Below are 26806 nucleotides of genomic sequence, written 5' to 3' on the forward strand. Positions count from 1 at the left end.
GGGAGGAGACCTGGCTTTCCTCAGGGGTCCCTTCCAGAGCACCAAAGGAGTTGAACTAACGTGCGTGATGTGCACTGTGCCCGGCTCTGCATCAGCACCAGTCGCATGGGGGAGGCTGCAGAGCATGTTTGAAATTCCCAGACTTTCGAAGCCCCCGGGTTCAAACCCCGTGAAGGGAGCTCAGCCCCCAGGTTCAAACCCCGTGAAGGGAGCTCAGCCCTCAGGTTCAAACCCCGTGAAGGGAGCTCAGCCTCCATCCTTGGGAGGGCGATAACAGAGCCGTGAGCATTTCCTATCGCTCAGGGGGGTGGCGCTCCCATGGCGAGGGGAAAAGCCCTTCTGGTCGCTGTCGTGTGCGTCTGCACTCGGGCACCCTAGCTATGCCGCTGTGGCGCCCATAGGGGGCACCCGGCTGAGCCCTCCCTGCTCCGTCGGGAATTCTAGGCCCCTCAGCATGGGTTGTAACAGGCTGAGCCTTGGCTCCCCGCTAACGAGCTGCCGTTCACTACTGCTGCTCCAGGTTGTGGGGACGGGGGGATCGGGGGGAGAGGAGCAGAACATGCTCCAGAGCGGGGCAAGCACCCTCCCTGCTCTTTGCAAAGCACCTGGTGACCTGAACCCGGAGCCCTGTGTGTAGCAGCCTGGGTGGGAACATGGCGTGGGGGGCTGGTGGTTGAGGAGGGAGCGGGGATGAATGCTGGGAGCTCGCCCTGCAGGCCATTGAGGAGAGCCCGCTGGGGCAGAGCCAGGCCTCCGTACCTTCATGACCTTGGAGAACATCCTCCTGAGGATCTGGTCCCTGCCGTAGCACAGGAAGCTGTGGGTGTACACCCTGTACATCTGTCCGTAGAGCCGCAGCGTCACCCCGCTCTGGGGGTCCTCGATCCGCTTCTGGGTTTCAAAGGTGATCTGGGTAGAGGCTCCCCCCAAGTCCATGGCCCCCAATGTGGGTCTCTTTGGCCGGAACCACTGCCCGATCCAGCCGTACTGTGGGGAGGGGGGACGGAAGCAAAGTCACAGAGATGGTTAATTGCGTGGCTCAGACCATGCAGAATGCCCGTCCGCTCTGGCAGCGCTCCCGCCAGCCGCAAACTGGTAGGGCACAGTCGAGCGAGGTGTGAGCACCGTCCACACTCACTGACCTCTCTTGGGGTGAGGGGGCTCAGCACCCTGCTGCCATGGGGCACAATAGCTTGCAGAGGAGGGTCCCTGCTGGAGAAGGAAGAGGGGCTGGCTCATGGTCAGTAGCTTCCTTTGGACACAAGAACGCCAAGAGGTCATTCTGCCTAAGGCTGGGGCCAGGCAAGGCATTCTGCAAGTCCCAGTAGCTGCGTACGTGTCACTGCAGGCCTCTCAATCGCGCATGGTCGGCTCCTGTTGAAGGCAGCAGGAGCTGCATGCATGCAGCAGGGGGACAGTTTGATCCCAGCAGGTTCCTACCCTCTGCCTCCACTGCACCTCCATGGCTGAGCCAACAGCACGTGCTGGGTACTCCCCTGCTCCCTAACTGCAGCTCCAGAATGGATGGAGCAGTCTCCGGGCATGAAGCTGATCCCAGTTTTCCTTGCTGAACTGGTGAGGGAGACCTCTGCATTTCTACCCAGTTCAAGATGGACGTTCCGTGAGCAGATCCACCAGGGGCTATGTTAAAAGCAGCCTCCAGATTCCCTTGGGCACTGGAGAGAATCAGTCGCTGCTGGGGACTGAATGAGACCAATGCCGGGAAGGTGGAAGGAAAATCCAGCCCCTTCATGTTCACTGCAAGGATCAGGTCCCACTGTTCTCCTCGAGGCTGGCTAGAGACCTGGGCTATTTGCTACTTCTATACAGCAAACCCAGGCCATGCGCCACAGCGTCCCTAGCTAGGTTTTTAGAGGGTTGCCCATCACCGTGGTATCTGACCGACACGTAGAGCCATTCAACTTGTTTGCGCGTCTGAACAACAGCTGCCATTGGCCGGTAACATTAATAACACCTGGCACTTGCAGAGGCTTCTAACACGCAGCTCTCCTGATGCTCTACGGAGAAGGGCCAGCACTGGTGTCCCCACCTCCAAGAGGCAGCATTAAAAAGGGTCCAGACCGCAAGCATGTGTCAGACCCTCTGCTTAATAGCACTAGCCTTTCAAGTGGTCTCAACAGGGCTTTGGCATTCCCACCTCAGTGCAGTGAATACAGGAGGAGGGGGTGATTTCACATCTCTGGCCCAGTGGTCTCCACAAAGCGGAAGTCTCTCAGCAGCACTCTGCCTATGCAAGGGACAAGGTAGCTGTTTTTAAAGAGGAAAACCTAGGTCCTAGGTAATGAGGCAGCCATGGAGAAATGGGCTTTTTCTCTTCCCCGCTATGCCAGCTACCTATGTGGAGCAGACAGGCTTGCAGGCGAATGATGGGGTGAGTCCATGCCTCGATGGGCACTGGAAGGGACCGTCCTAGGAAGCCAGTCCTGCTGGGCATACCTTGATGAAGTTCTCCAGGAGATAGTTAGCTGTGACCCAGCCAAACAACCCCTCGTCTTCACCCGACAGAATTTTTGCCCCCCGAAAGTCAAAGGGGTACGACTTCAGCGTTGAGGTCACTGCGCTGAGGATGCTGTCTGAGGCCATCGAGTTGGTGAGGCTACAGAAGACACAAAGCAATGCTTCACTGCGAGAGAAGAGAAGCAAATGTCTGCACCAAGGGGGTCAAACCGTGAGCCACTCCCCGAACCACCCAGCACAGTCAGGGCCGTGGAACGTGGGGCAAAGGGAGACAGCTCTGCAACCTCCCTCCCTCAGAGGGCAATGAAAGGCAGTGGTTATTCTAAGGCATGCCACAGCTATGGCATACGAGGGACCAAGCAAGCATCGCTTCAGCAATCCAGGAGAAAGGCTGCCCGAGCCCCCTTCAACAGTGAAACCGGCCACTGCACGGGGCTTAGGTGGGACTTAAATAGTGCCCGGACCTGGAGCTGTCCCGCTGCACAGGGCTGAACTAGTCACAGACCTGGAGGGTCTCTACGTTTCCACGCGGGACCCGAGCCACAAAATCTCAGTTCAGTTTCTTCTCCCCAGGACAGCATGGAAGACTGAGTGAGCCCCTCAGCCGGACTAGTGCTTGCCTTGGCCGTCATTCCCTCCTGCCGGCATTACAGACAGGCACCAGCCAGGGTCTTGCCATTGCTCGTCTGGCAGGCATTCTACGCTTACCTCCACTATTGCTGACTGGGCAACGCCCTTGCTGCGTTAGGGCAGGGTGGGGAGAAGCATTGATTCATAAGCCTGCATTGGCCAGAGAAGGTTCATTCCTTCCTTCCTGTGAGCCATGGTTAGATGGGCTTCTTGCTTGGGTGGGGACATGTGGCTCCCCAATCCGTGCAGATCTAATGCAGGATATTTATCCTGCATTGGACAAGGTGACCCAGGGGCCCAGGTAGGGCTGCGGGACTCATGAGGAAGGGGAGCACTTCTAACTCCACCCAGCTTCCCCTTACAGAAAAGGAGAGGTGGAGGACCCTGTGCTGGTCTAGCCTATTCTCCACACCACCCTTTCCAGCCAATATAGCAACAGAGCTAACCCCTCTGGGGTTCATTTGCAATAACGTAGAACATGCACTTTGCAGGATTTGAAAAAGGATCACACCTTTATGGAGGAGAAAACCCAGGGACATATTTGGAGCAAAACATTTTTATAGGGATGATAAACCCTCCTGCACCAGGGCAGGTCCAACCTGTAACTTCCCGGGTCAGGAAGAAACTTCTCCTATGGGCCATTAATGTCCACTGGGGGGCTCCCTGCCCCCTCTCAGGAAGCTGATGGGCTCGGGCGGTTGGAGACAAGGCGCTGAGCCAGATGGACCAAGGGTGACAATTCACATGTTCCCGTGCTCAGCCGCGCCTCTACAGGCAACAGGGCTGCTGCACAGATGGGTGGTGGAAGAGTTTAACCCAAGCACATTCCCTTTAAAGACCAGAGCCCTGGCCTGGCTCGGGCCCTGGCAAGAGGGAGGGGGTTCGACAGCAGACGACAGCAAAAGCTCACTTCAGCAGCCTCATGCCCGCGGTGGCCCCCAGGTAGAGGGGGGTGAGTGGATGCCTTTCCCTGGGGATGTCGCTCACAGCCTGGTCGAGACATTGTTTGAGGCTCTTGCCGGCGGCCGGGGGGTCCTCGGCATAGCTGGAAATCCCACCACCTGCAGGCGAGATGAAAACGGGCACTGGTCTCTGGCCGCTTGGTCCAGGGACATGCTGAGGAACTGGGGAGCTGTGCTGAGCGTCAGCAACTGCCGGGCCGGGAAGGGAGTGCGGGGATGGAGAGCGACTGTGGCTCTAACCGGCCAGCTGCCCCAGCAGAGGCGCACCCCAAGAGGCGCCCCTAGCCTCCACCCGCACGACAGCTGTGACCCAAACCCTCCTGCAGGGATGGTGCGGGGGAGCAAAAGACGTCCCCCAGGATGGGGAGCCCACCATGGGCCTTATGCAAACACAGCACGCAGCATGGGTGGTCTTGGCTTGCATACTCCAGCCAATCCCATTTGTTCTCTTTCTTCAGTAGGAGCAGCCGGGGTGGGGTGGGGGGGTTGTGCCCTCTTCCCAAGCCTGTGCCAGCTCCTTTTAGGGAGGGGACCACGGGGCTTTCCTCACTGTAAGGCAGCTCCGTTCTCTCCAGACTGGTCAAAGGGCCGGCGTGGTGGAGCCTTGGCTGGGTTTTTGCAGCTGTACACACACAGCTGAGAAGGTGGGAAGGGAAAACACACCCAGGCTTGTGGGTGCGTCGGCACAATCCTCTACTTCAGTCGGGTTATTTTGTGCCCATCGTGTCACGCCCAGGCACATATAACAAGGGCTGGGATTAGCCATTCCAACGTCCAAACAATACAGCCACTTCTGCTCTCCACCCAACACAAAATCCCCCGCCAGCTGAAAGCCAGGCTGAACCAGGGGAGCCCCGGCTCGGGCAGATAGCAAGGGGAGCCACCCTCCCTCTCGTTCCCAGGAGTTCAACCCTATGCCAGGCAGTCAGAGCTCAGGGGCTTGTCCCACATGGCATGGCAGGGTTCAGCCCCATGCTAGCAATGGCCATGCTTAAAGGTGGCTGTCACCCCGAGGATTCTGGGAGAGGATCTCTGGCTGGCATGAGCGGAGCCATAGGATAAAATGCACCGTATACAGCAGCGTCCCTCCTACAGCTCCACCTATGTTATAAGCACAGTGGCAGCCCCTGGAGCGATGCACCCTGGGTCATCCTACTGCACAGAGGGCTGGGAGAAAGAAGGCCCAGCTGACTGGGTAACACAGGCCCGGTTAGGAGGCCCAGCTACGCAGTACGGAAGCTGTGAGTTTAATCGGGGACAGGACGGGAATGGTGCCAGCCTCCATCCTGGCCAGACCAAAGCTCCATCCGGCTGCAGGTTTGGACCACATGGCCCATGCAGAGTACACAGGGACTACAGGCAGCTGGATCACCGCGTGGTTACAGACTCACTTAGACAGTCCAGTGCAGACAGGACTCCAGGCCATTCTGACCCTGGGATTCCCAGATGTGCTGGACAAGAGGTGTCACACCTACCTCCCCGCTCCCCAGACACACACGCTAGCCTCTCTCTCAGCTGAGCTCCAGGAACAGGCTGCAGGGGATGGAGTGGCTGAGTTCAATGCCTGGTTTAATAAAGCATGGGCAACCCAGCCCCTGCCAGCAGCTCAGTGCCAAGAGAAGGTGTACGGACGAGAGGACTTGACCGAATTGTTTGCCATGTTCCAGGCCCATGTCCCGACATTCACAAGGGGAGCTGAGGGGAGGGACCCATCCTTTGCCAAGCACAGCTGACAAGCCTGAAGTACACAGAGCTACTGCAGCATGTTTGTAATGACACGACCCGGGAGGGAGGGGGGGTTGTTGACAGTGTGGGGAATCGAACCTGGGACCTCGTGATCTAAAACCATGGCCCTACTGCCAGAGCTAAGAGACCCAGCTCTGCAGACCGCCCTGTTGCAGGCTCATGAATCTCTGTATGTGGCCCAGTCACTACTAGAGGGGACAGAGTGCCACGCAGAGAGGGGGTGGGGGATATTTTCAACCTTATCCTGGGATGATGGGCATGGAAATGATGCAGGCTGGATTTTGGCTGTGGTATGGGTGAGGCTCAGAGATGATCGTTGCAGTTCTGAAGTCCACTCCTCAAATGCAGAGTGGGAGGGGAAAAGGTTTGAGGGGCCAAATGTCTGGCATCAGCATTAGCGTGTGACGGGGCATGTGCTTCTGACGGTGCGTGCACGTCTGGGAGAGCCACAAACACCCGAGGAGCGTGGTGCTGTTTGGCTAGGGCACACAAGGCAGCCTGGCATAAAGACTTACACGGGATGAGTCCAGGATTGCTGTATGACTCACAAATGGCAGAGACTTGAGTGAATTATGTGGATCATCCCAAATGAGAGCTGGTGAACCCTGTATACCCCATTCATATACACAGCCCTGGGAGCAGGTACCTTTATCATTCTGTTTTAAAACCAAGACCATCCACAGTGTGTTCTAAAACCCCGTCTTGGTTAATGAAAGCCAAACTCCAGGAAATTAGCAACAACATAACAAAGCTCAGCTCAAATCTTCTGCCCAGGCTTTGGCTGTATCAAAGATTCGGCCGTTAGGACTGCTCAGCCCACACCCTAAATCCTCAATCTCCAAAACAGTATGCCAACATTTTTATGGCTGACTTAGAACAACGCTTCCTCAGCTCTAGTCTCCTAACGCCGCTACTCTACTTGCGTTACATTGATGACATCTTCATCATCTGGACCCATGGGAAGGAGGCCCTTGAGGAATTCCACCAGGATTTCAACAATTTCAACCCCACCATCAACCTCAGCCTGGACCAGTCCACACAAGAGATCCACTTCCTAGACACTACAGTGCTAATAAGCAATGGTCACATAAACACCACCCTATACCAGAAACCTACTGTCCGCTATACTTACCTACATGCCTCCAGCTTTCATCCAGACCACATCTACCATTGTCCACAGCCAAGCTCTAAGCAGCCAAGCTCAAGACAACTGCATTTGCTCTAATGCCTCAGACAGAGAAAACACCTACAGGATCTCTATCAAGTGTTCTTAAAAGTACAAAGCCCACCTGGTGAAGTTAAGAAACAGATTGACAGATCCAGAAGGGTACCCAGAAGTCATCTACTACAAGACAAGCCCAACAAATAAAGTAACAGAACGCCACTAGCCGTCACCTACAGTCCCCAACTAAAACCTCTCCAGCACATCATCAAAGATCTACAACCTATCCTGAAGGACGATCCCTTACTCTCACAGACCTTGGGAGACAGTCCAGTCCTCGCTTACAGACAGCCCCCCAACCTGAAGCAAATACTCACCAGCAACTACACACCAAACAACAAAAACACTAACCCAGGAACCAAACCCTGCAACAAACCCCATTGCCAACTCTGTCCACATATCTATTCAAGAGACACCATCATAGGACCTAACCACATCAGCCACACCATCAGGGGCTCATTCACATGCACATCTACCAATGTGATGTATGCCATCATGTGCCAGCAGTGCCCCTCTGCCATGTACATTGGCCAAACTGGACAGTCTCTACGCAAAAGAATAAATGGACACAAATCTGACATCAGGAATTACAACATTCAAAAACCAGTAGGAGAACACTTCAACCTCCCTGGTCACTCAATAACAGACTTAAAAGTGGCAATTCTTCAACAAAAAAACATCAAAAACAGACTCCAACATGAAACTGCAGAACTGGAATTAATTTGCAAACTGGACACCATCAAATTAGGCCTGACTAAAGACTGGGAGTGGATAAGTCATTACAAAACCTAATTTTACCATACTAATTTCCCCCTACTATTACTCACACCTTCTTGTCAACTGTTTGAAATGGACCACCTTCATTACCACTACAAAAGTGATTTTTCCTCCCTTGGTATTCTACTGATAAATTGTCTTGTTAGACTGACTCCCCCACCTGGTAAGGCAACTCCCATCTTTTCATGTACTATGTATAAACATACCTGCTACTGTATCTTCCACTCCATGCACCTGATGAAGTGGGTTTTAGCCCATGAAAGCTTACGCCCAAATAAATTTTAGTCTCTAAGGTGCCACAAGGACTCCTCGTGGTTTTTGCGGATACAGACTAACATGGCTGCTACTCTAAAACCACTCTCCAGAACGCTGCTCTCACCTCCCTTATGTCCAGGTGGGGTAACAAATCAAATAGTTCCATAACAGCCAGTGTATCTAGTACAATTCTGGGCCCAATTCTCTCCTGTCTTGCACCTTGTGTGGTCATTTGTGGCTGTCATTTTTGATCTGTTACCACTCTGCACTGCTATAAGCAATGGCACAAGGCAGTGGCCAAGTAAGCTCTGCATCCAATTTGCTGGTGGCCCAAGGGGTGTAACCCCATTGAAATCAATGGAGCCCGTATCTACTAAATCCAGAATTTGACCTTATAAGGTAGAGATGAAAACCATGGCACAACACAGACACTTCAGTAAAACAGACTCAGTCCCACTCCCTGGAGATGTTGGGTTATTCCACCTGCTCTAATTCTTCATCACAATAATCTTTTAGGGTTGCCAACTTTCTAATTGCGGAAAACCCAACACCCTTTCCCCGCCCCTGCCCTGAGGCCCTGACCTCTGCTCACTCCATCCCCACTCCCTTGATTGCTTGCTCTCCCCTACCCTCGCTCAATTTCTCTGCAAGGCACAAGCAGGCATTAAGAGAAGGCCAGGAGCTGCAACAGTTTGAATGTGGGAGATGGAATGTGTGCAGGACGGGGTTTGGGGTACGGGCTCCAGGCAGTTCTGGCTGCTGTGGTGCGCGGGGGCTCCGGGACTAAGGTGCTGACCTCAGGTGGCCCCTTAAATAGCAGCTACACCAGTGCTGCCCCCGCATTTCTTGGGGACAGAGGAAGTCTGCATGGCTCCTGGGAAGTGGTAGCACGTCCGGCTCCTAGGTGGAGGGGTGGCCAGGGGGGCTGTGTGTGCTGCCCCACCTGCAGGCACAGCTCCAAGCACTGGCTCTGCAGCTCCCATTGGCCATGGCGTTCCTGGTCAATGGGTGCTGCAGAGCCGGCGCTCGGGGTGGCGCCTGCCGGTGGGGGTAGCGCATGGAGCTCTACTGGCCACCCCCCCACCTTGGAGCCGACATGCCGGCCGCTTCCTGGGAGCCGCACGGAGCCGCGTATGGAGTCTGCCTTAACCCCGCTGTGGCCAACCGGACTTTTAGTGGCCCGGTCAGGTGTGCTGACCAGAGCTGCCAGGGTCTCTTTTCAACCGGGTGTTCTGGTTCAAAACCAGGCACCTGGCAACCCTAATAACCTATAGTTTGGCAGGGAAGGCACTGTGAATTACAAGGCTTGTAAAAGTCACTAGCCTGATTCTTCTCTCACCATGGGGTAGAATTAGGAGCAACGGCACTGAAGTCAATGGAGTTACACTGATGTAAGCCAGACAAGAAGCAGGCCCAGCCCAGCCAGTCTGAAGTCGCCAACAGTACCCAGACAGCGCCCACTACAGAGCCAGGTGACGTAGCACAAGCAATTAATTGACTCCTACCTTCCACGTCGCACATGCTGTGCTGGCTGACAATCCCCGTGTCATTCTCTTTGTCCGCAGGCCACTTGTAGACGAACATGGCAGTGTGGGAGGAGCCGGCGTCCAGAACGATTCCATACTGCGTGCACAGGGAGAGAGGGGGAAAGGCTCAGGCTGGAACCGAGGCCGGTGCGGAGCAGCAGCACGTGAATTCTGCTACCGTCGAGTCCCACAAGATGCTCCCAAAGGGCCTGATGTGCAGCCATTTAGAGGGAAATTCGGAAGACTAGAAGCCCTGCTTTGCGTTTCCTATTGGCCAGAGACTGCAAGGCCATTTCCCTTCCAAGAATCACCCCGGGCACGAAACGCAATGAGCATCTTCCGGCAGAAAGACAAGCTGAGCACAGTGGGGCCAGAGGCAGACGAGCTCTGCACCCACCGTGCACTGACACAAGCTCTTCTGGGGACCCTGCACACTGCCTAACCGCAGCCGATTGGCTGGAGATTCGGCTTGAGGCATCATGGTCCAAATGGAGCGTATGGGCCGGGAGTTCTGGACTCTGCCACTGACTGAACCGGGGGGCAGAGGGGGCGCATATGGGGCCAGTCAGTGCCTTGACTGAGCAGGTTCACTGACAGGGTGATGACAACACAGGAAGCTGCCAGAGCCTTGCCTACATTAGGGCTCCCAGTGGTGCTAACCCCGGTGCACATGAAGCAGAGGGAGCATGAATGGGAAGTAAGATTCCCTAGAATGAAGTCCCAGTGAGACCCCAGGATAAGGGCACAGGCAAGTGAGTCAACAGTGTGCCCTTGTTGCCAAGAAGGCCAATGGCATTTTGGGATGTATAAGTAGGGGCATAGCCAGCAGATCGAGGGACGTGATCGTTCCCCTCTATTTGACATTGGTGAGGCCTCATCTGGAGTACTGTGTCCGTTTTGGGCCCCGCACTACAAGAAGGATGTGGATAAATTGGAGAGAGTCCAGCGAAGGGCAACAAAAATGATTAGGGGTCTGGAACACATGACTTATGAGGAGAGGCTGAGGGAACTGGGATTGTTTAGTCTGCAGAGGAGAAGAATGAGGGGGGATTTGATAGCTGCTTTCAACTACCTGAGAGGGGGTTCCAAAGAGGATGGTTCTAGACTATTCTCAGTGGTAGAAGAGGACAGGACAAGGAGTAATGGTCTCAAGTTGCAGTGGGGGAGGTTTAGGTTGGATATTAGGAAAAACTTTTTCACTAGGAGGGTGGTGAAACACTGGAATGCGTTACCTAGGGAGGTGGTAGAATCTCCTTCCTTAGAAGTTTTTAAGGTCAGGCTTGACAAAGCCCTGGCTGGGATGATTTAATTGGGGATTGGTCCTGCTTTGAGCAGGGGGTTGGACTAGATGACCTCCTGAGGTCCCTTCCAACCCTGATATTCTATGATTCTAAGTATCTGGATTCTGATCATTGGTTTGGCCCCTCCTAATCCCAGTTGGATGGTAGCCCCATCCTTCCCTAACTCCTGTACAGTTCTCAGCATTAACCTTCTTTTTGAGTTCTTTCCCTTTACTTTTCTCTCCCTACCACTGAGACAGACACACCCTGTTTGACGTCCTTCCTAGCAGGGAATTACAGAGAAGTGAAACTGCCTGGTTAATCGCCTTGCTTTTGCCATTCATTACTTATTACAAAGGGCTCCCTCCCTCCTCTAGGCAAGGCGAGCTGCTTGCTTCCCATCTGCAAGGATCAAGAGAGACCTGTGTGGGGACTGCAGCTCTGGCTCCAAAGAAGGACTGAGAGTTCACTAATTAATTCTTTGCCCATGAATGGATTTGCCATTCTTCTATAAATAGATCCACCTCTTTCCTCTCAGACAAGATTTCCACAGCACCCAAAAAAGAAAGCCAGAGCAGATTCAGCTTTCTGTTGTTCCGGGGCATCCCCAGTGCACTGCTCTGCTTACCCACCTCTGCAGAATGGGGCTGAATTTCATCTCTGTCAAATTTATGCTTTGGGCTTTTCTTCGAGCTCGAAAATCCTGCCACCAAACCACCAAACCCTGTGCAAAACCAAACTGCTCTGGGCTTGTGTACACTGGAAAGTTGCACTGATTGAATTGTGATTTTTCATGACTGAAGAAGGCTGTGTGGACACCCCGATTTTGGTTTAAACCAGGCTTATTGTGGTTTAGGCCCAGTCGATTAGGAATTAGCTTTCAAGAGGTGAACCGTGTATAAGTATCCGACCCTGATCAACCAAGTAACTTTATTCTGAGCATATTTACTGTTAAAACACCACAGGTGGAATTTACCCTGTGCATCAGGCCAATAAGAGGCCTAAGCATTGTTTAAGGCCATTGGTTTAAACATGGGTTTGTCTACATGGGGACATCCAGAAAAATTAATCCAAATTAACTAAAGTGTGAATTTAAAGTGGATTGGTTAAACTGCAGCAAGCCCCCATGTGGATGCTCTGATTCAGAATTAAAGTTGATTTAATTCAGTTTAGCTTAATTCACTTCCAAAGTGAATTAAACTAAGCTGAATTAAGGCCACTTTAATTCTGAATCAGAGGGTCCACACAGGCACTTAATGCAGTTTAACCAATCCATTTTAAATTCACACCTTTAGTGAAGTTGGATTAATTTTTCTGAGTTCCCCATGTAGACGAGCCCTAAACTGCGTGTTTGCCATCCTTTCTAGCAGGTAATTAAAGGGTTTACTGTAGGGAAGTGGCCTCAGGCTAGCCCTCTGTGCAGGGGTAAATTTTACCGTCTCGTTGGGGTCCTGGGGAATTCACACTGGGGCCCCACTTAAGTCTCTATAGGGAGACCAGAGTCTTTGCTCTGTTTCTCCTTTGATGTGTGCTCTCCAGCGCAGGCACGGTCCCCTGCACTGAGCACCCAGGCTCCAGCCAGAGCTAGCGGGAGAGCTATAGTTAGTTTCTCCAGTTTTATTTTCTCCCCCCATTCCCTGGCTGATTCTTCCCACCTCCCGCTCCTCCTCCTGCTGCAGTCTGAGCACGCTGCCCACCTGGTACTTTCATCACCGGGCCATCTAGGCACCAAGACACGTGAATCCCCAGCTGCTGTTCCGTCACTGCGGTTACCCCTGCTCTGCCGGACACATATGGACAAAGCAAGCGGCCGCGAGGGAGAGACAGGGCCCTGTCTGTTCCTCTCCCTCGGGCCAGGGCAAGAGGGGAGAAAAGACCAGCAGGGCAACACGAAAGGGCCTGGGCCCTCGGAGCCGGGATTGCGTCTCCAGCTCGGATGCTGACGGCCTTGCCTATGCCGAGTTTGTAGTAGCCTCAGACGTGTTTTTCTGGATGGGCCCGAGCTCGGGTTTTAGAAACAGCTGCGGTGCTGGGCTCTGCCTGTGAGGGTGGGGAAGAGAGGGGCCAGGAGAGAGCCCGGGGCCTGGAGGAGACAGATGCGGTAAATGAAAGCAGGCAGAGCTTTGCTGCAGGGACCTTTGGAGGAGAGGGGAGATAGGGAAGCAGCTTAGTGGCCTTATCCTTCACCACTATCCTCACCCCCCCAATCCACAAGGAAGCCCCACACCCCCACCTGGGAACCCTCGTTACCCCCCCCACACACACAGATGGGTCCTTGCACAGGCTCTGCCAATGGAATCCCTGCCTTTATCCCCCCAGGCCAAAGGGAACCCCGCTCCTGGGTAAGGCCCTAGGCTAGAAAATGCTGGCTAAGACAGAGATAAGTGGCTGGGCTGGGCTGCACAGCACGAGCTGGGAGGAACCATGGCCAAGCAACCTTCTGGCTAACGCGGCGTCCCCTATGCCAGGATGGGGCCCGAATTTATGCCAACACCCGCCCTTCCCCCATTCTCCAAGGGAAGGGCCCCACTCTAGTACCCAGCTCTTCAACAGTGTTTTTCACCAATAGATCTCAAAGCTCCTATACTCAGGAGAGCAGTGTCATAATCCCCATGGTACAGAGGGGAAACTGAGGCACGGGATAGGTGAAGTGACCTGCCCAATGTTATCCAGCTGGCCAATGACAGAGCCAGGAACAGAACCCATGTTTGAAATCCCCAGCTGGTGCTCCAACTATGAGGTAACATTAGCTCCCAGTACTTTCCTAACCTCCCTGGTATAATACACCCATTGCCAGAGCAAGTAACCCCAGAGCTGATGGGTAGACATGGATGATGGCCTAACCCCAGCCAGTGCAGGCTTGTTCACTGGAGCGTATCGCAGTGCTGGGCTCTGTAAAACAAGCTGTTTCCAATTCCAATATATCTTTTTTGAGATGGGGAGACCACATCTGGTACGCCCACATCTTGAATCCTGTGTGCAGATCTGGTCATCCTGCCTCAAAAAAGATACATTGGAATTGGAAAAGGTTCAGAAAAGGGCAACAAAAACGATCAGGGGTATGGAACGGCTTCCGTATGAGGAGAGATTAATAAGACTGGGACTTTTCAGCTTGGAAAAGAGATGACTCAGGGAGGATATGATAGAGGTGTATAAAATCATGACAGGTGCGGAGAAAGTAAATAAGGGAGTGTTATTTGCTCCTCATAACACAAGAACTAGGGGTCTCCCAATGAAATTAATAGGCAGCAGGTTTAAAACAAACAAAAGGAAGTATTTCTTTACTCAACGCACAGTCAACCTGTGGAACTCTTTGCCAGAGGATATTGTGAAGGCCAAGACTATAATAGGGTTCAAAAAAGAACTAGATAAGTTCATAGAGGATAGGTCCATCAGTGGCTATTAGCCAGGATGGGTAGAGAAGGTGTCCCTAGCCTCTGTTTGCCAGAAGCTGGCAACGGGCAATAGGGGATGGATCACTTGATGGTTACCTGTTTGGTTCATTCCCGCTGGGGCACTTGGCATTGGCCACTGTCGAAAGACAGGGTACTAGGCTAGATGGAGCATTGATCTGACCCAGTATGGCCGTTCTTAAGTTAATCAAATATGCCCAGGGAGCCAGTCTGCTGAGTGCTAGGGAAGAGGGCACTGTTGTTCCGAGTTTAAGTACACCAGAAAGTAACAAATGCCGGAGAAATTCAGAGAGAATTGGCCGCTCATGGATCGAAGATACGGTGTCAGATTGTTTCATCACAGTGGCACTACCTGGAAATATTTTCTTAAATTAACATGTTCTAAATGTGTTGTAAAATAGTGGTATGACACAAAGAAGGAACTAGCCCCAGCTGTGCAAGAGGGAATGTTTATAGCTCATCCTGCTACCAGTATTGTCTCATTATTTCTTTGTACTCCCCCTTCCGTCTGTATCCATCTGTTGTCTCTTGTCTTATACTTAGATTGTAAGCTCCTTGGGACAGGGACTGTCCTTTGGTTAGGGGTGAAAGTAAGTCTAGAGACTTACCAGTACGGGGCTGGGCTGGGGCCGGCTCTGGCCCCCGGAAGGGGCGGGGCCTCGGGCGGAAGGGATGGGGCTGGGGGAGGTCAGCGCCAGCCCCGGCCCACCCTGTACCGGCAAGCGCCTCCTTCCCCCTCCCCAGGGTAACAGCGGCAGCCGGGGGCTCTGGCAACAGTTTAAAGGGCCCTGAGTGATAGTGGCGGCCAGAGCCCTGGGCCCTTTATATCGTCCCCGGAGCCCAGCCGCTGCTTCCCCAGGGCTCCGGCAGCAGCGCTCCGGGGACTGGGCTCCGGCTGCCACTACCGTCCCGGGCCCTTTAAATCGTCCCCGGAGCCTGCTGGAGCCCCGGGGAAGTGGCGGCAGGCCTCCGGGGACGGTTTAAAGGGCCCAGGGCTCGGCTGCCGCTACCGCCCCGGGCCCTTTAAATCGCCGCCCCAGCCCCGCCGCCGCTACTCCAGGGCTCCGGCAGCGGGGTTCTGGCAGCAATTTAAAGGGCTGGGGGCTCCAGCCACTGCTGGGAGCCCCAGGCCCTTTAAATTGCTCCTGGAGAAGCTGATCCACCCCGGTACGGCGCACCGACTCTTGCCAGTACACTGTACCGGGGCGTACCGGCTTACTTTCACCTCTGCCTTTGGTTCTGTCTGTACAGTGTCCGGCACAATGGGGTCCTGCTCCATGGCTGGGCCTGATAGGTCACTACAGTAATACAAAGAATAAACATATGGGGACAGCATCCCAAGAGCACAAACCTGTCAGCAGAACTTTCCCACTCCTGGAGATAAACAGCCTGAATAAGTTACATAGAAAACACATGTGCTAGACAAGCAGCTCTCAATCTTTCCAGACAACTGTACCCCTTTCAGGAGTCTGATTTGGCTTGCGGATCCCCAAGTTTCACCTCACTTAAAAACTCCTTTCTTACAAAATCAGACATAAAAATACACAAAAGTGTCACAGCCCACTGTTACTGAATAACGGCTGACTGTCTCACTTTTACCTTATAATTATAAAATAAATCAACTGGAATATAAATATTGTACTTACTTTTCAGTGTATAGTCTATAGTGCAGTATAAACAAGTCATTGTCTGTGTGAAATTTTAGTTTGTACTGACTTCACTAGTGCTTTTTCTGTAGCCCATTGTAAAACTAGGCAAATCTCTAGAGGAGTTGATGTACCCCTGGAAGACCTCTGAGTACCCCCAGAGGTACACGTATCCTAGTTGAGAACCACAGTCTTGAACAAAGCTCTCTCGCTTTCCAAAGCAAACTGCCCTGAATCAGTTTGCTTCCCTGCACAGTAACTAGAAAGGAAGCTGGGCTCCAGGTGTGACATGTTATTCTGGCCCCCTATGCTGCACTGCAGGGATCTCCCACAATCTGCAGTTATCCAGACTCTGGGCAGCTTTGAAGCACTGTTACTGCCCATTTTATGAAGCAGACACTCACATCCCAAGAAAAATACCCATCCACTGTCTTTCCTGGATCCCTTGCAATGGGAACGGGGCAGGGAATTCTGCAGCCCTGAATCAGTCCTGCCACCTTAGAGAACAGGGTTACCCCGTCCCACCCAGCCTGTGCTTTTCCTGGGCATCACCACTGCGAGATACAGGGCTACGAACTCCTGTCATGGAGAGGGCTGGGTAGGCTGCCAAGCTATGGTTATTTCCATGCAAGTTACTGCCTGAATCTGACCAGTGGGTCCCACCATGGAAAATCCTCTGCCTGGAAGGCGCGTGCTAGACATGTAATTAACAGGGGATAAACCTGGCTGCCAGACTCCTTTGGCAATCAGCAGCAGCTGCCCTTCTCCACCACCTGCCCTCTGAGGAGCCTCAACCGCATTACAAACATTCACTGTATTTCACAGCTCCCTGGTGGGGAGGTAAGTGACATTACCCCCACTTTACAGATGGGGAAACTGAAGCACAATGATGCAGTGACTTCCCCATGATCACAGGGTAACTCAGCATCAGAGCCAACAATAGCTCCCAGGTCTCCCCACACCCAGACCCATTGCTTCACCATGAGGCCATCCTTATCTCCACTGACACAGGAAGCTGAGCAGGAAGTCTCCCCCTTACGACATCAAGTTGCACAGCTAAAGGTTGATTTAACTAAGAGCTAGGCTGGGTGGTGAGTTGGAGAGCATGGCAGGTCTTTAAGGGTGTGTGCTCCACGCAGAGTATGGGGAATGCCCTGTCTTGGATCAACCCCACGAGCCCTGCTCCCTTGGAACAATGGGAACCGTGCGTTACAAGTGCTGGGAACTTGGACTCCGAGGTTGCCAAATGACTGAAGTAAGCCATCTGTGACCACTTGATGGGCCCAGATGTAAACACAGAGAGTGCCACTACAGACAATGAACGCAGTGTTCTGCATTGCCAGAATTACTCTCAATTGAGAAACTGATTTCAAAATATATATGTCAAAACCAGCTGGTTCCTCCCACCCCCACAGGCCATTGGCTTCACAGGAGACCTGTTACGAGTCTGTGATGCGTGGGGCCCACATCCCCGGCAATGCCTCTGGGACAGGACGTTTTCGTGTAAGGAGCAGGGCTGGCAAGGTCTGCTCCACCGCTTTGTTGATGCAAGAACCACCTCAGGGTTGTCAGTTTTTTTCCGTGTCTCCTATTTGTGTGGCCACAAAGTGCCCCCTGGTCACAGCGCGGCATTGGCCCGTTGCTGTGCAACACTATGACTGCACATGGGGCTTTTGTGCTCTTACCCAACCCTGGGATATTCTGAGGGTCCAAAGCGATTGTGGGCCTGGGACCTGCAAGCATCTCACAAGAACTAGGAGGCGCCACTGGGACAAACTCAACCCTGATATTCTATGATTCTATGAAACCAGATGGACTCACAAAGAGCATCAACCCCATGTGTGACTCAATCCATTTAAAACAAGGTGGTCCAGTGGAACTTCCAGCCACTGGACCCCCTTGGATCTGGAATCACTACAAACGCTTCCCTGAGAGCAGCCACTCAGTTGCTAGGCTACCATTTTTACAAGGCATATGGAGGGAGACATAAGGGTAGGGTGCTCTAACCTGAGAGACCTCCCCTGTTGTTCCCTTAAGGGCTGGTAACATACATGGGGGTGGGGGTACATTCACTGTAGGTTGGGTGCTTTTGTTAGCTCCTTGGCTAAAAGGTGTTAGAGAAGGATACAATGTTATTGTGGCTTTAAGTAGTGATTCAGGAAGTTGTACACAGGTACACTCACTAGGTAGGATGGGGATGAGAGGATTAGTCAGCGGACTCCCAACTGCCTTCTCCTAAATCAAAGATTCTGCATTCGTGACACAGATAATTGTTTAATGATGTGTGAGCTAGCATAATCCAGCTCCCTGCCTTGAGCTATGCTCCCCTCCTTGGGAAAACAGGAGCAAAATGCAGCAAAAACTTACTTTAGCCATCAAAGTCCCCAGATCTAGGTCTGAATACACAGGGGGAGTAAGTCCATTGAGTGAATAGGAGCAATCTTTACCTAGAGCCAAATTCCATGGTCCTTAATCATGCAAATCTCTCCTTTAAATCTACAGAAGATTTGCTGCACTAAAGACTAAAGGATTTAGCCCAGAGTAGAACTGCCTGGTCAGAGTATCTGATTGGCGAGACCTCAGCTACGGGGTGTGCAGTTGCTGGTTTAAATGACAGATCAGCTCTTGATGCCTCATCAAAGCCACTGTGAGATTAGACAGTCTTTGTAGGTCTGTCCAAGAGAGCTTCCATTCAGATAAATGCAAGGCACTTCACAGAATAGGTTTCCTTGGTCCCAACGCCCTTTCCCACAAGTGCCCTGTGTGTAAGGATTTTGCTCGAGGCATTCATGGCCAGGATCTCTCCATCTGGGGCTTTGATGTCTTACAAGCATACCTGGAAGGGGGTTCTTTTACAAGAACAATGCTCTGTGCTTCTGGGACAGCCACAGAGAAAACTGCAAACAGACAGGGATGTGTCAGAGGGCACGTGTAGAGGTGGGGGTGGGGCAGGCTGGAGAAGGCCCGGATGGGTAGAGCTGGGCGAAATTTTTCAGCGAAAATCTTTTTTTCAGGGGGGAAAAAAAAAAAAATGCAGGTTCGACTATATTGACACTCCCAAGAACTCGTGGCAGTTTGCCGAATTGCTTCGGTAAAAAACCATGACCCAAAAAAGACACTGGGAAAAAAAATCAAAATGTTTCATTTTTATATGTTCAAAACATTTTGGGTTTTTTTTTATATTTCCTTCTGTTTTATTAAAAAAAAATGTTTAAAATGCTCATGCTCACAGTGAAACGTTCGCTGGGGGAGGATGAAGAGCTTTGTTCAGCCATAAATAAATATAACTTGCAATTTTTCCAGAATCGTCAGCAAACTGGAAACTCCAGGGTTGGCCTGGCTCTCTTGCTTGGTTTGGTCCGGCAACCTACGAACCTGCACCAGCACGAGGAGCCGAGCACTCACGGGGCTGGCATGGGTCAGCCACCTTTGAGAAGTGGCATGCCAAGTCTTCATTAGTTTAAGGTTTCGCCTGCCAGTAATACATTTTACATTTACAGGGCCCCCCCCCGACAGAACCCTGGGCCGGCTGCGGGCTGAGCGGGGCTGGCAGACAGAACCCTAGACCAGCAGCCCGCTGAGCCGCTCAGCCCATAGCCGGTCTGGGGTTCTGTCCACCGGCCCCTGCCAACTGGGGTCCTGGCGGCCGGCGCCGGCCCTGCCCAGCCCGCAGATGGTCTGGGGTTCCGTCCATCCAGGCCGGCAGCAGGCTGAGCAGGGCCAGCGGCCGGGACCCTGGCTGGCAGCAGAGTGCCACGAAAAATCAGCTCGCATGCCGGCTTTGGCACTCATGCCACAGGTTGCTGACCCCTGCACTAGGTCATAGTAAGTACTTAACCTGCCTGGCCAAGCCATCAGGCAGAGCAGTGTGAGGGTGGCGGGGACCGGAGGGGAGAGAGAAGTAAAGCTGTGTGAAAAGTTGGTGAAGCGGCCAGAAGATGGGCCATGGGGACGGGAAAATCTGAGGAGCAGCACCTGGGGTGAAAAAAGAAGTGAGACACAAAGGAGAGGGCAGCAGAGAATGCAGAGAGCAGCGGGGAGTGGAGGTGGGAAAGAAATGAGAACCGGTTAGCGAGAGCCACAGGACAGGGAAAACAGCTCTATAGCAGGTTGGAAAAGATGTGTGGGAGTCCTCAGGGTGCAGTAGCCAGGGGTGCCCCGGGTCTGTGCTGGGATGCACTGACAAGTGTGCAGGGAAGCCAGCCAGCTCCTGCCTGTACTATACACCCTCCTGCTCTGCCAGTGCAAGAAGATACCTTGCAGAACTCTGAGGGCTAAGATAAAACCCCAGCACAGGGATCAAAGAGCACGGCCCGTGGGCCGAGCTGAGGCGAGTCAGAGCTGGGGTACACACTGCGTGAGCTACTCAAAGGGGCTTCACCGCCTCAGCCTCCTCTCCCAACCTGCCCCAGGACAGAGCCTTGACTGGAGAAAGTGATGCACAAGAACGAACCACAATGCCAGCACAGCTGATATTAATAGATGAAATCCCAGCCCCTGTCTCCGCCTGTTTATAGACTGCTTCCCTGGAGTTACAGAGCACAGACACATAGCCCAGTCCTACTGTAAACAGTGCCCCAAGGATCTCCATTTCCTAGCCATTCCCACCGTAGAGCTCACATCAGCCAGCAGCCCAGAACCAGCCTCTCCCCTCATCGCACACCGCAGGGAAGGAGAATGGTGTTTAGCATTTCCCAGCAGGCTGCCATGTGTGGCGATGTGGAAGGAGCACTCCTATCTCCCATCAGCCGGCCACCCAGCCTTAAAACACAGATCAAAGCCACCTGCCTAGGGTCTCCATCCTGGAACGGCTGTATTGGCGGAATTATTCCAAGTTCTGCTAGCCAAGGTGCTGTCCCCATGTCTGCTTTGTGAAATACACCGTGCAGGACACAGTTTGCACCCAGGCAAACAGGCAAGATCAAACGGGGGTTATAATACAGCAGGAGAGGACATCAAGAGCAATGTGGCGCCCAGACACAGCACATCTGCAATGGAGATGGGACAGTAGGACAGGACAGATGTAACCAGCAGCATTCCCCTTAACTCCTGTGCCACTAGGATTCAGGCCAGTAACCACTGAATGGCAGGCAGTTACAGCCACACTACCTTCTGTGCAAGGTGAGCCGTATTCCCCAAATTGCCAGCTTGGCATACCTTATTGCTCACCTGCCACAATGCCTGGCACCCGGTTCCACTGCAAGGCCTTGGTCTTGATTGTCAAGTCCCGCGGTAGCGCAGGACCCAGCCACACCAGATATTGCAACTCCTATCTATGACCCTCTGAGACAGCTGCATCCTTCGGGGTGCAGTTTCGGGTGATACTCACGAGAATCAAAGGTGGGATGCTTTCAGAGGAAAGTGCCAGCTGTAGAATGAGCTTCTGGAGCAGCTAAGCTGGGACTTAAAACCACCGATTTGCTGTAACCTTCCAGCCATAATCCACCCCAGGGATGGAGACAGTAACCCTAAGGGAGACAGGCATGTACTGTGGGGGATGGGCATAGTAGAGATAAACATACAGATCTGGAGGGCAGCTGCCAGGTTTGAGGTCCAGCTACAGAAAGAGCCCTCTGGAGAGGAAAACGAACCAAATATGTACAGATCTCCGTCCCTGCTGGCAAACTGTACCCAACTGGACTGATGAATAGGGCCCCTGCCGGGCAGCGAGACAAGTACAGTGGGTTAGTGCATTAGGCTTTCCCCTCTGGAAACCTGGTGAGGTCATGAGTGAAACCTAGTTAGGATGCCCCATTTTAAGAGACTAACAGATGGCCCAAGAGTCTCCTCTCAGAAACCTAGAACCAGAATGTCAGGGGCGTCACAGCAAGAGGCCAAGGCAGAGCGGTGGGGAGGGGGTTTAATAATGAGGTCTGACTTGCCTGCATGCATTGCTGGAGTCTTTTATCGAGCTATGGGGCCCTACAAACATTAACCTGCACAGCGCCCCGTTGGACCAGGGATGAGTTCTCCCCAAGTTCCAGGTGGGGAAACTGAGGCACAGAGAAGGGAAATGACTTGCGAGTTTGCGGTAGAGCCAGGTCTAGTCCCCAGGTTTCCTGATGCTCCGTCCTGGGCATAGGGCTCCCTCCCATCTCATTCACTCGGGATCAATTCTCTGGGGGAGCTGGGGTGGTGGCAAGAGGCATAATGACAAGGCTGAAGGAGGAAGATGTCCAGGCTGGGATTCCTGCTTCCTAATGACCTGCCAGCAGCACGTCCCAGCCATAGGGAACGGAGCCTGCAGGGCAGATTCACACACAAACCCACAAGGCTGGTCCTAATACTGAGGACTCTATAGGACTCCTAGACTAGGCATCCTTCAGACCAGTTCCTGAGTCTCAGAAGGACCACAAGGGAGCTTGTCCTGAGAGCGAGGGTCGGGATCCCAGTGCAGCACACGCTGAAGCATGTCACCGATGAGCAAACAATCAGAGGTTACTAGACTGTTGCAAGCCTCACCTCACCCCTGCAGAGAGAGGGGAAATGAAATCAACTGATAGATCCAGCAGAGCTAAATTTAAATTTGGTCAAACCCAGGGCCAGTGTCTTGGTTTTCCACTCAGCAACTTCCATATTTGGGGGGTTCAAAGGTGCTTCCGCTAGCTGGTGTTCTGTTAACTCTTCGCTGTCCTAGGCTGAATCGTTCCTCTCCCATGAAGTGGCTGGGTTTACATGAACCCAGCATCCCCAAGGACACCTTTGCGTGGGCAGAGACAGTTAATAAAAGGCCAGATACCCACTGGGGGCTCTGAGCTCACCAAACTCACTTGTGACCTAATCAGGATTTGAACCCATCACCTTGGAGCTCAAGAAGAGTACACTAGCCACATTCTTCTACTTCCACCCCAGTGAGGCCAACTGCTGATGCTGTAGGATGGAGGCTTTGCTGTTGAGCCGCTGGGCACACCGGCAAAGAGCTTTATGGAGACCCATTTGCTCTCTCATTGGCTAGTGCTTGGTGATGGCCTTTCCCATCAGACGCTGGCAGAACAGGTTCCCAACACCGTCTGCTGCCCCCAGGCAAGCCCGCCAGCCTCTCATTGCACAAACATGCTTTAAGCTGGAGTTCTGCTCCCCCAATTGTGTACATGTCGGGGGCACACAGACCATCTGATGGCTGCCCCCATCTCCGCCTGGCCTGAAGATCAGAGCAGATTAAGGGCCTAGATACCCGGTGCGAGTCACTTAGACAGAAATCAGGCACCTGTCCCTCAGCCAGTGCAGGCCCAAATGCGGGGTGCAGCGTGTGACCCCAAATGAGGGATGCACAAGCATTATTTGGGCAGGAATTTTAAAAATGCCGTGGGATTCCTTCCTGCAGGGTAACCGGCGCTCTGTGACCTCCCTGGCAGGACTGAAGTTAAGCAAACTGGCATTGAGAGCCACAGTTTTAAACAGGAATGGTAATTAACCATTGCAACATGGGACATTCTCCTTTCAATGAAGCCTGGCTGTCTAGCTCAGAGTTACACTGCAGCGCAGACACAAGCTGTTTGGGTCAATGCGGGTGTCACGGGGCGACAGTCTGGGCCCTGGAAGTCTCGTACGGGTCCTGTCTGGCCTTATGAATGATGAATTCTTCATTTCTGATGTGAACAATTGTCAATAACCGATGAGAAGGGGAGACACTGGGAATTTGGGGATGAAACGTGAGTGACGTCCCTAGAGAAGAGGGACATTTGAGAGACAGGCTTGCAGCCCTGACCCCACGTATCCACACTCCCTCGCTCAGCCCCACCAGGCTGTTGGGGGGCTGCTGTAGGCAGCAGGTTGACGCTTGAGGGTCTTCAGAATGGAGCTGTCTAAGCACTTACACTGTGATCACCACCAGAGCACCTCAGCACCTAATAAAACCATCACCACCGGCCAGCGGAGCTGGAACAATTCGTATAGTCGGGGTGCTGAGAGCCATCGAACCAAACTGGAAACCCTGTGTATGATGGAAACTAATTCAAGCCAGGGGGTGTGGCAACACCCTAGTTCCAAAACCTATGCCATCACCACTGAGAGGCTCACACGTAGTCTAGTTTCCTCTCTCCACCCTGAAATCTGTCCCCTCCACCTTCACCGTCCCCCCCTCACCAGGGTCTTTGCTGCGGCCAAGCTGAAGTAGGGAGATTTCCACTTTCCTCTGGAAGGGGCAAAACCCCTGATCATTCTCAGCTCTAACAGAAGGCATCGGCGCCGACTCCGTGGGTGCTCCGGGGCTGGAGCACCCACAGGGAAAAATTGGTGGGTGCTCTGCACCCACCAGCAGCTCCCCGCCCCACCCCAGCTCACCTCCGCCTCTGCTCCGCCTCCTCCCCTGAGCGCGCCGCTGGGTCCTGCTTCTCCCCCATCCCTCCCAGCGCTTGCGCTGCGAAACACCTGTTTCACACGGCAAGCCTGGGAGGGAGGGAGGAGGAAGGGGAATGCGATGCACTTGTGGGAGGAGGCGGAGCCGGGGCGGGGATTTGGGGAGGGTTCCAATAGGGGCAGGGAGGGGTGGAGCTGGGGCAGGGCGGGGTGGGGGGGCGCAAGAACCCACCGGTGCTGACAAAAGTTGGCACCTGTGACAGAAGGGAGTTCCCTAGCCTAAGCCTGACTGCTGAGGAAGCTCTGGTCAGATCCTCATCCCTCACCAGGTTGCCTGTGTGTCACTCCAGGGCACGGTGACAATTGGAGGCCTTTCAGTTTGACGTTTAGTGTTTCAGACACTTAAGAGCCAGTGCATCATTTAACTTTGGACAAGCTCCATGTCTCAGTCCAGGCCCAAGGTTGGACACAGCCCCATACCACACAGCAAACTCACAGCAGAAGGGCACAGGTTGGATAGGCATGGAGAATGAACTCTCCTGCCGTCTCACTGTTGGGGCAACCTGGAGGGGAGGAGACAGGCGTTGCTGCTGTCCACCCTGCACCTTCTCTGCTCTTCCTGGGGTGCTGTACCTTTCCCAGGGCTAAGTCCATTTTTACACAAGCTCTTCTACCAGTTGGCCCTGAATGCCCGTCAGCTGGTGGGAGAAAGTGTTATGTCTCCAGTAGGAATACGAAGACAGAATTCAAATCAGGTTAAGCTCTGACCTAGTTTTTCTTTAATAAGCCGCTTTCTCCTGCAACATTGTCCTTTGATTCCCTGCTTGTGTGTGTCAGTGGGCCCAGCTCTGAGGCCAGTTCACAAACACATCAGCTCAGAGATTTCCCTCCCCCACCTTCCTCTTTCACTCCATGGTTTAATCATGCCTACCCTGATGCTGAGGTCCCATGGAACAGGACCATGATGCACCCACACGTCTTTCCAGGGTGGCTGTCCAGGGTATGCTTGCTCGGAGTTGGGGGCTGGGTACTTTTCAATAGCATAGCGACACTCTTGACTTCCCAACCACATTGGGGCGAGACCATCGTAGGGGGCCCAGCCCACCAAGATCTCACAGCAGGAGGTGCAGAACACCTGGGGCGGCTGCTGTGCGTACATAGGGCCTGAGCGTGCCGACGCTCTGCTTCCAGCGATGCTGTGCCAAGTCTCCAGTAGGGCATCAAGCAGGAGATGGCAGTGTAACGCCAACAGGAGGGGATGGGTGGAGAGTCGCTCTCATGAGGTGTCTACAGGGGGCCAAGGAGCCAGCAACAACAAAGGCCAGCCGGGGTACTGTTCTACTAAGGCTTGAACTGTTCAATGACTGCAGTCGAGGTCAATCACAAAGATAAAAGGATGATGAAGAGCGAAGTCAGGGTGAAATGTCAGCGGTGGGAAAATGCTGGGCATGGGGTCGGGTCAGCCCTGACACACATTAGGGCATCCCTGAGCTCTGCCCAACTTGCACCCAGATGACAATGGCCCCTGTAGGCCTCACACCACTGGGGAATAGCTGGGGCAGGGGAATGCCTTGGCCATGCCCTCTTCTGCCCCCTGCACCAGGGGTACTCCGAGAGTAGTGGGTTCAGTCCTGACTAGGGTTTCCAACTGTCTAACCACACAAGCCCAATCACCCTGGCCCCACTCCCTGCCCTGCCCCTTCCCTGAGGCCCTGTCCTGCTCACTCCATCCCTCCTCCCTCCGTCTCTCGCTCTCCTCCCACCCTCACTCACTTTCACTGGGTTGGGACAGGGGTTGGGGTGTAGGAGGGGGTGCGGGCTCTTGTAGGGAGTTTGGGTGCAGGAGGGGGCTTAGGGCTGGGGGTTGGAGTGCAGGAGGGGGTGCGGGCTCTTGTAGGGAGTTTGGGTGCAGGAGGGGGTGTGGGCTCTGGCCAGGAGGCACTTACCTCAGGCAGCTCCCGGGCAGTGGGGCAGCAGGGCTAAGGCAGGCTCCCTACCTGTCCTGGCCCTGCGCCGCTCTCAGAAGTGGCTAGGCGGAGGCACGGCCCCTGGGGGGGCGATTAGGGAAGCGCTGCCCACACCCGCAGATACTGTCCCCGCAGCTCCCACTGGCTGTAGTTCCCGGCCAATGGAAGCTGCGGATTCTGCTCTGGGGGTGGGGGCAGCACACGGAGTCCCCCTGATCCCACCCCCATGGACCGCAGGGACACGCCAGCCGCTTCTGGGAGCAGTGCGGGGCCAGGGCAGGTAGGGAACCTGCTTTAGCCCCACTGGACTTTCAGCGCCTAAAATCTCCCAGTTTGGCTTCAGTAGCCTCCAGGAGATAGAGTCCGATTCCAGGAGACTCCTGGTGAAACCAGGAGGGCTGGCTACCCTAGTCCCAACGCACAGCTCCCTGCTATCCCAGTCCTGGACTCCCCCACTCCAGCTCTGCCGGTGCCCCTGAATCCCGACCTGCAGCCCCTGCAAACCCAGCCCTGGGCTCCCTTCCCCCGCCTCCCCAGCTCTGATGGTGCCTCTCAATCCCAACCCACAGCTCCCTGCTCTCCGAGCCCTCAGCACCCCCACTCACA

The 26806-nt window shown here is 53.7% G+C and overlaps 1 protein-coding gene across 1 annotated transcript in view; it reads right to left on the reverse strand.

Moving 5' to 3' along the window:
- ENTPD2 (ectonucleoside triphosphate diphosphohydrolase 2) overlaps positions 1 to 26806 on the reverse strand; it is a 45574-nt gene that overhangs the window by 9318 nt on the left and 9450 nt on the right. The window contains exons 2-5 of the mRNA XM_073313981.2: positions 9576 to 9693; positions 4019 to 4169; positions 2458 to 2617; positions 760 to 987 (exon numbers count right to left, since the gene is read on the reverse strand). Coding sequence (XP_073170082.1) covers positions 760 to 987; positions 2458 to 2617; positions 4019 to 4169; positions 9576 to 9693 — 657 coding nt within the window. The remainder of the gene's footprint in view (positions 1 to 759; positions 988 to 2457; positions 2618 to 4018; positions 4170 to 9575; positions 9694 to 26806) is intronic.

The sequence above is a fragment of the Lepidochelys kempii genome, chromosome 16 (assembly GCF_965140285.1).
Source record: "Lepidochelys kempii isolate rLepKem1 chromosome 16, rLepKem1.hap1, whole genome shotgun sequence".
NCBI classification, from domain to species: Eukaryota; Metazoa; Chordata; order Testudines; family Cheloniidae; genus Lepidochelys; species Lepidochelys kempii.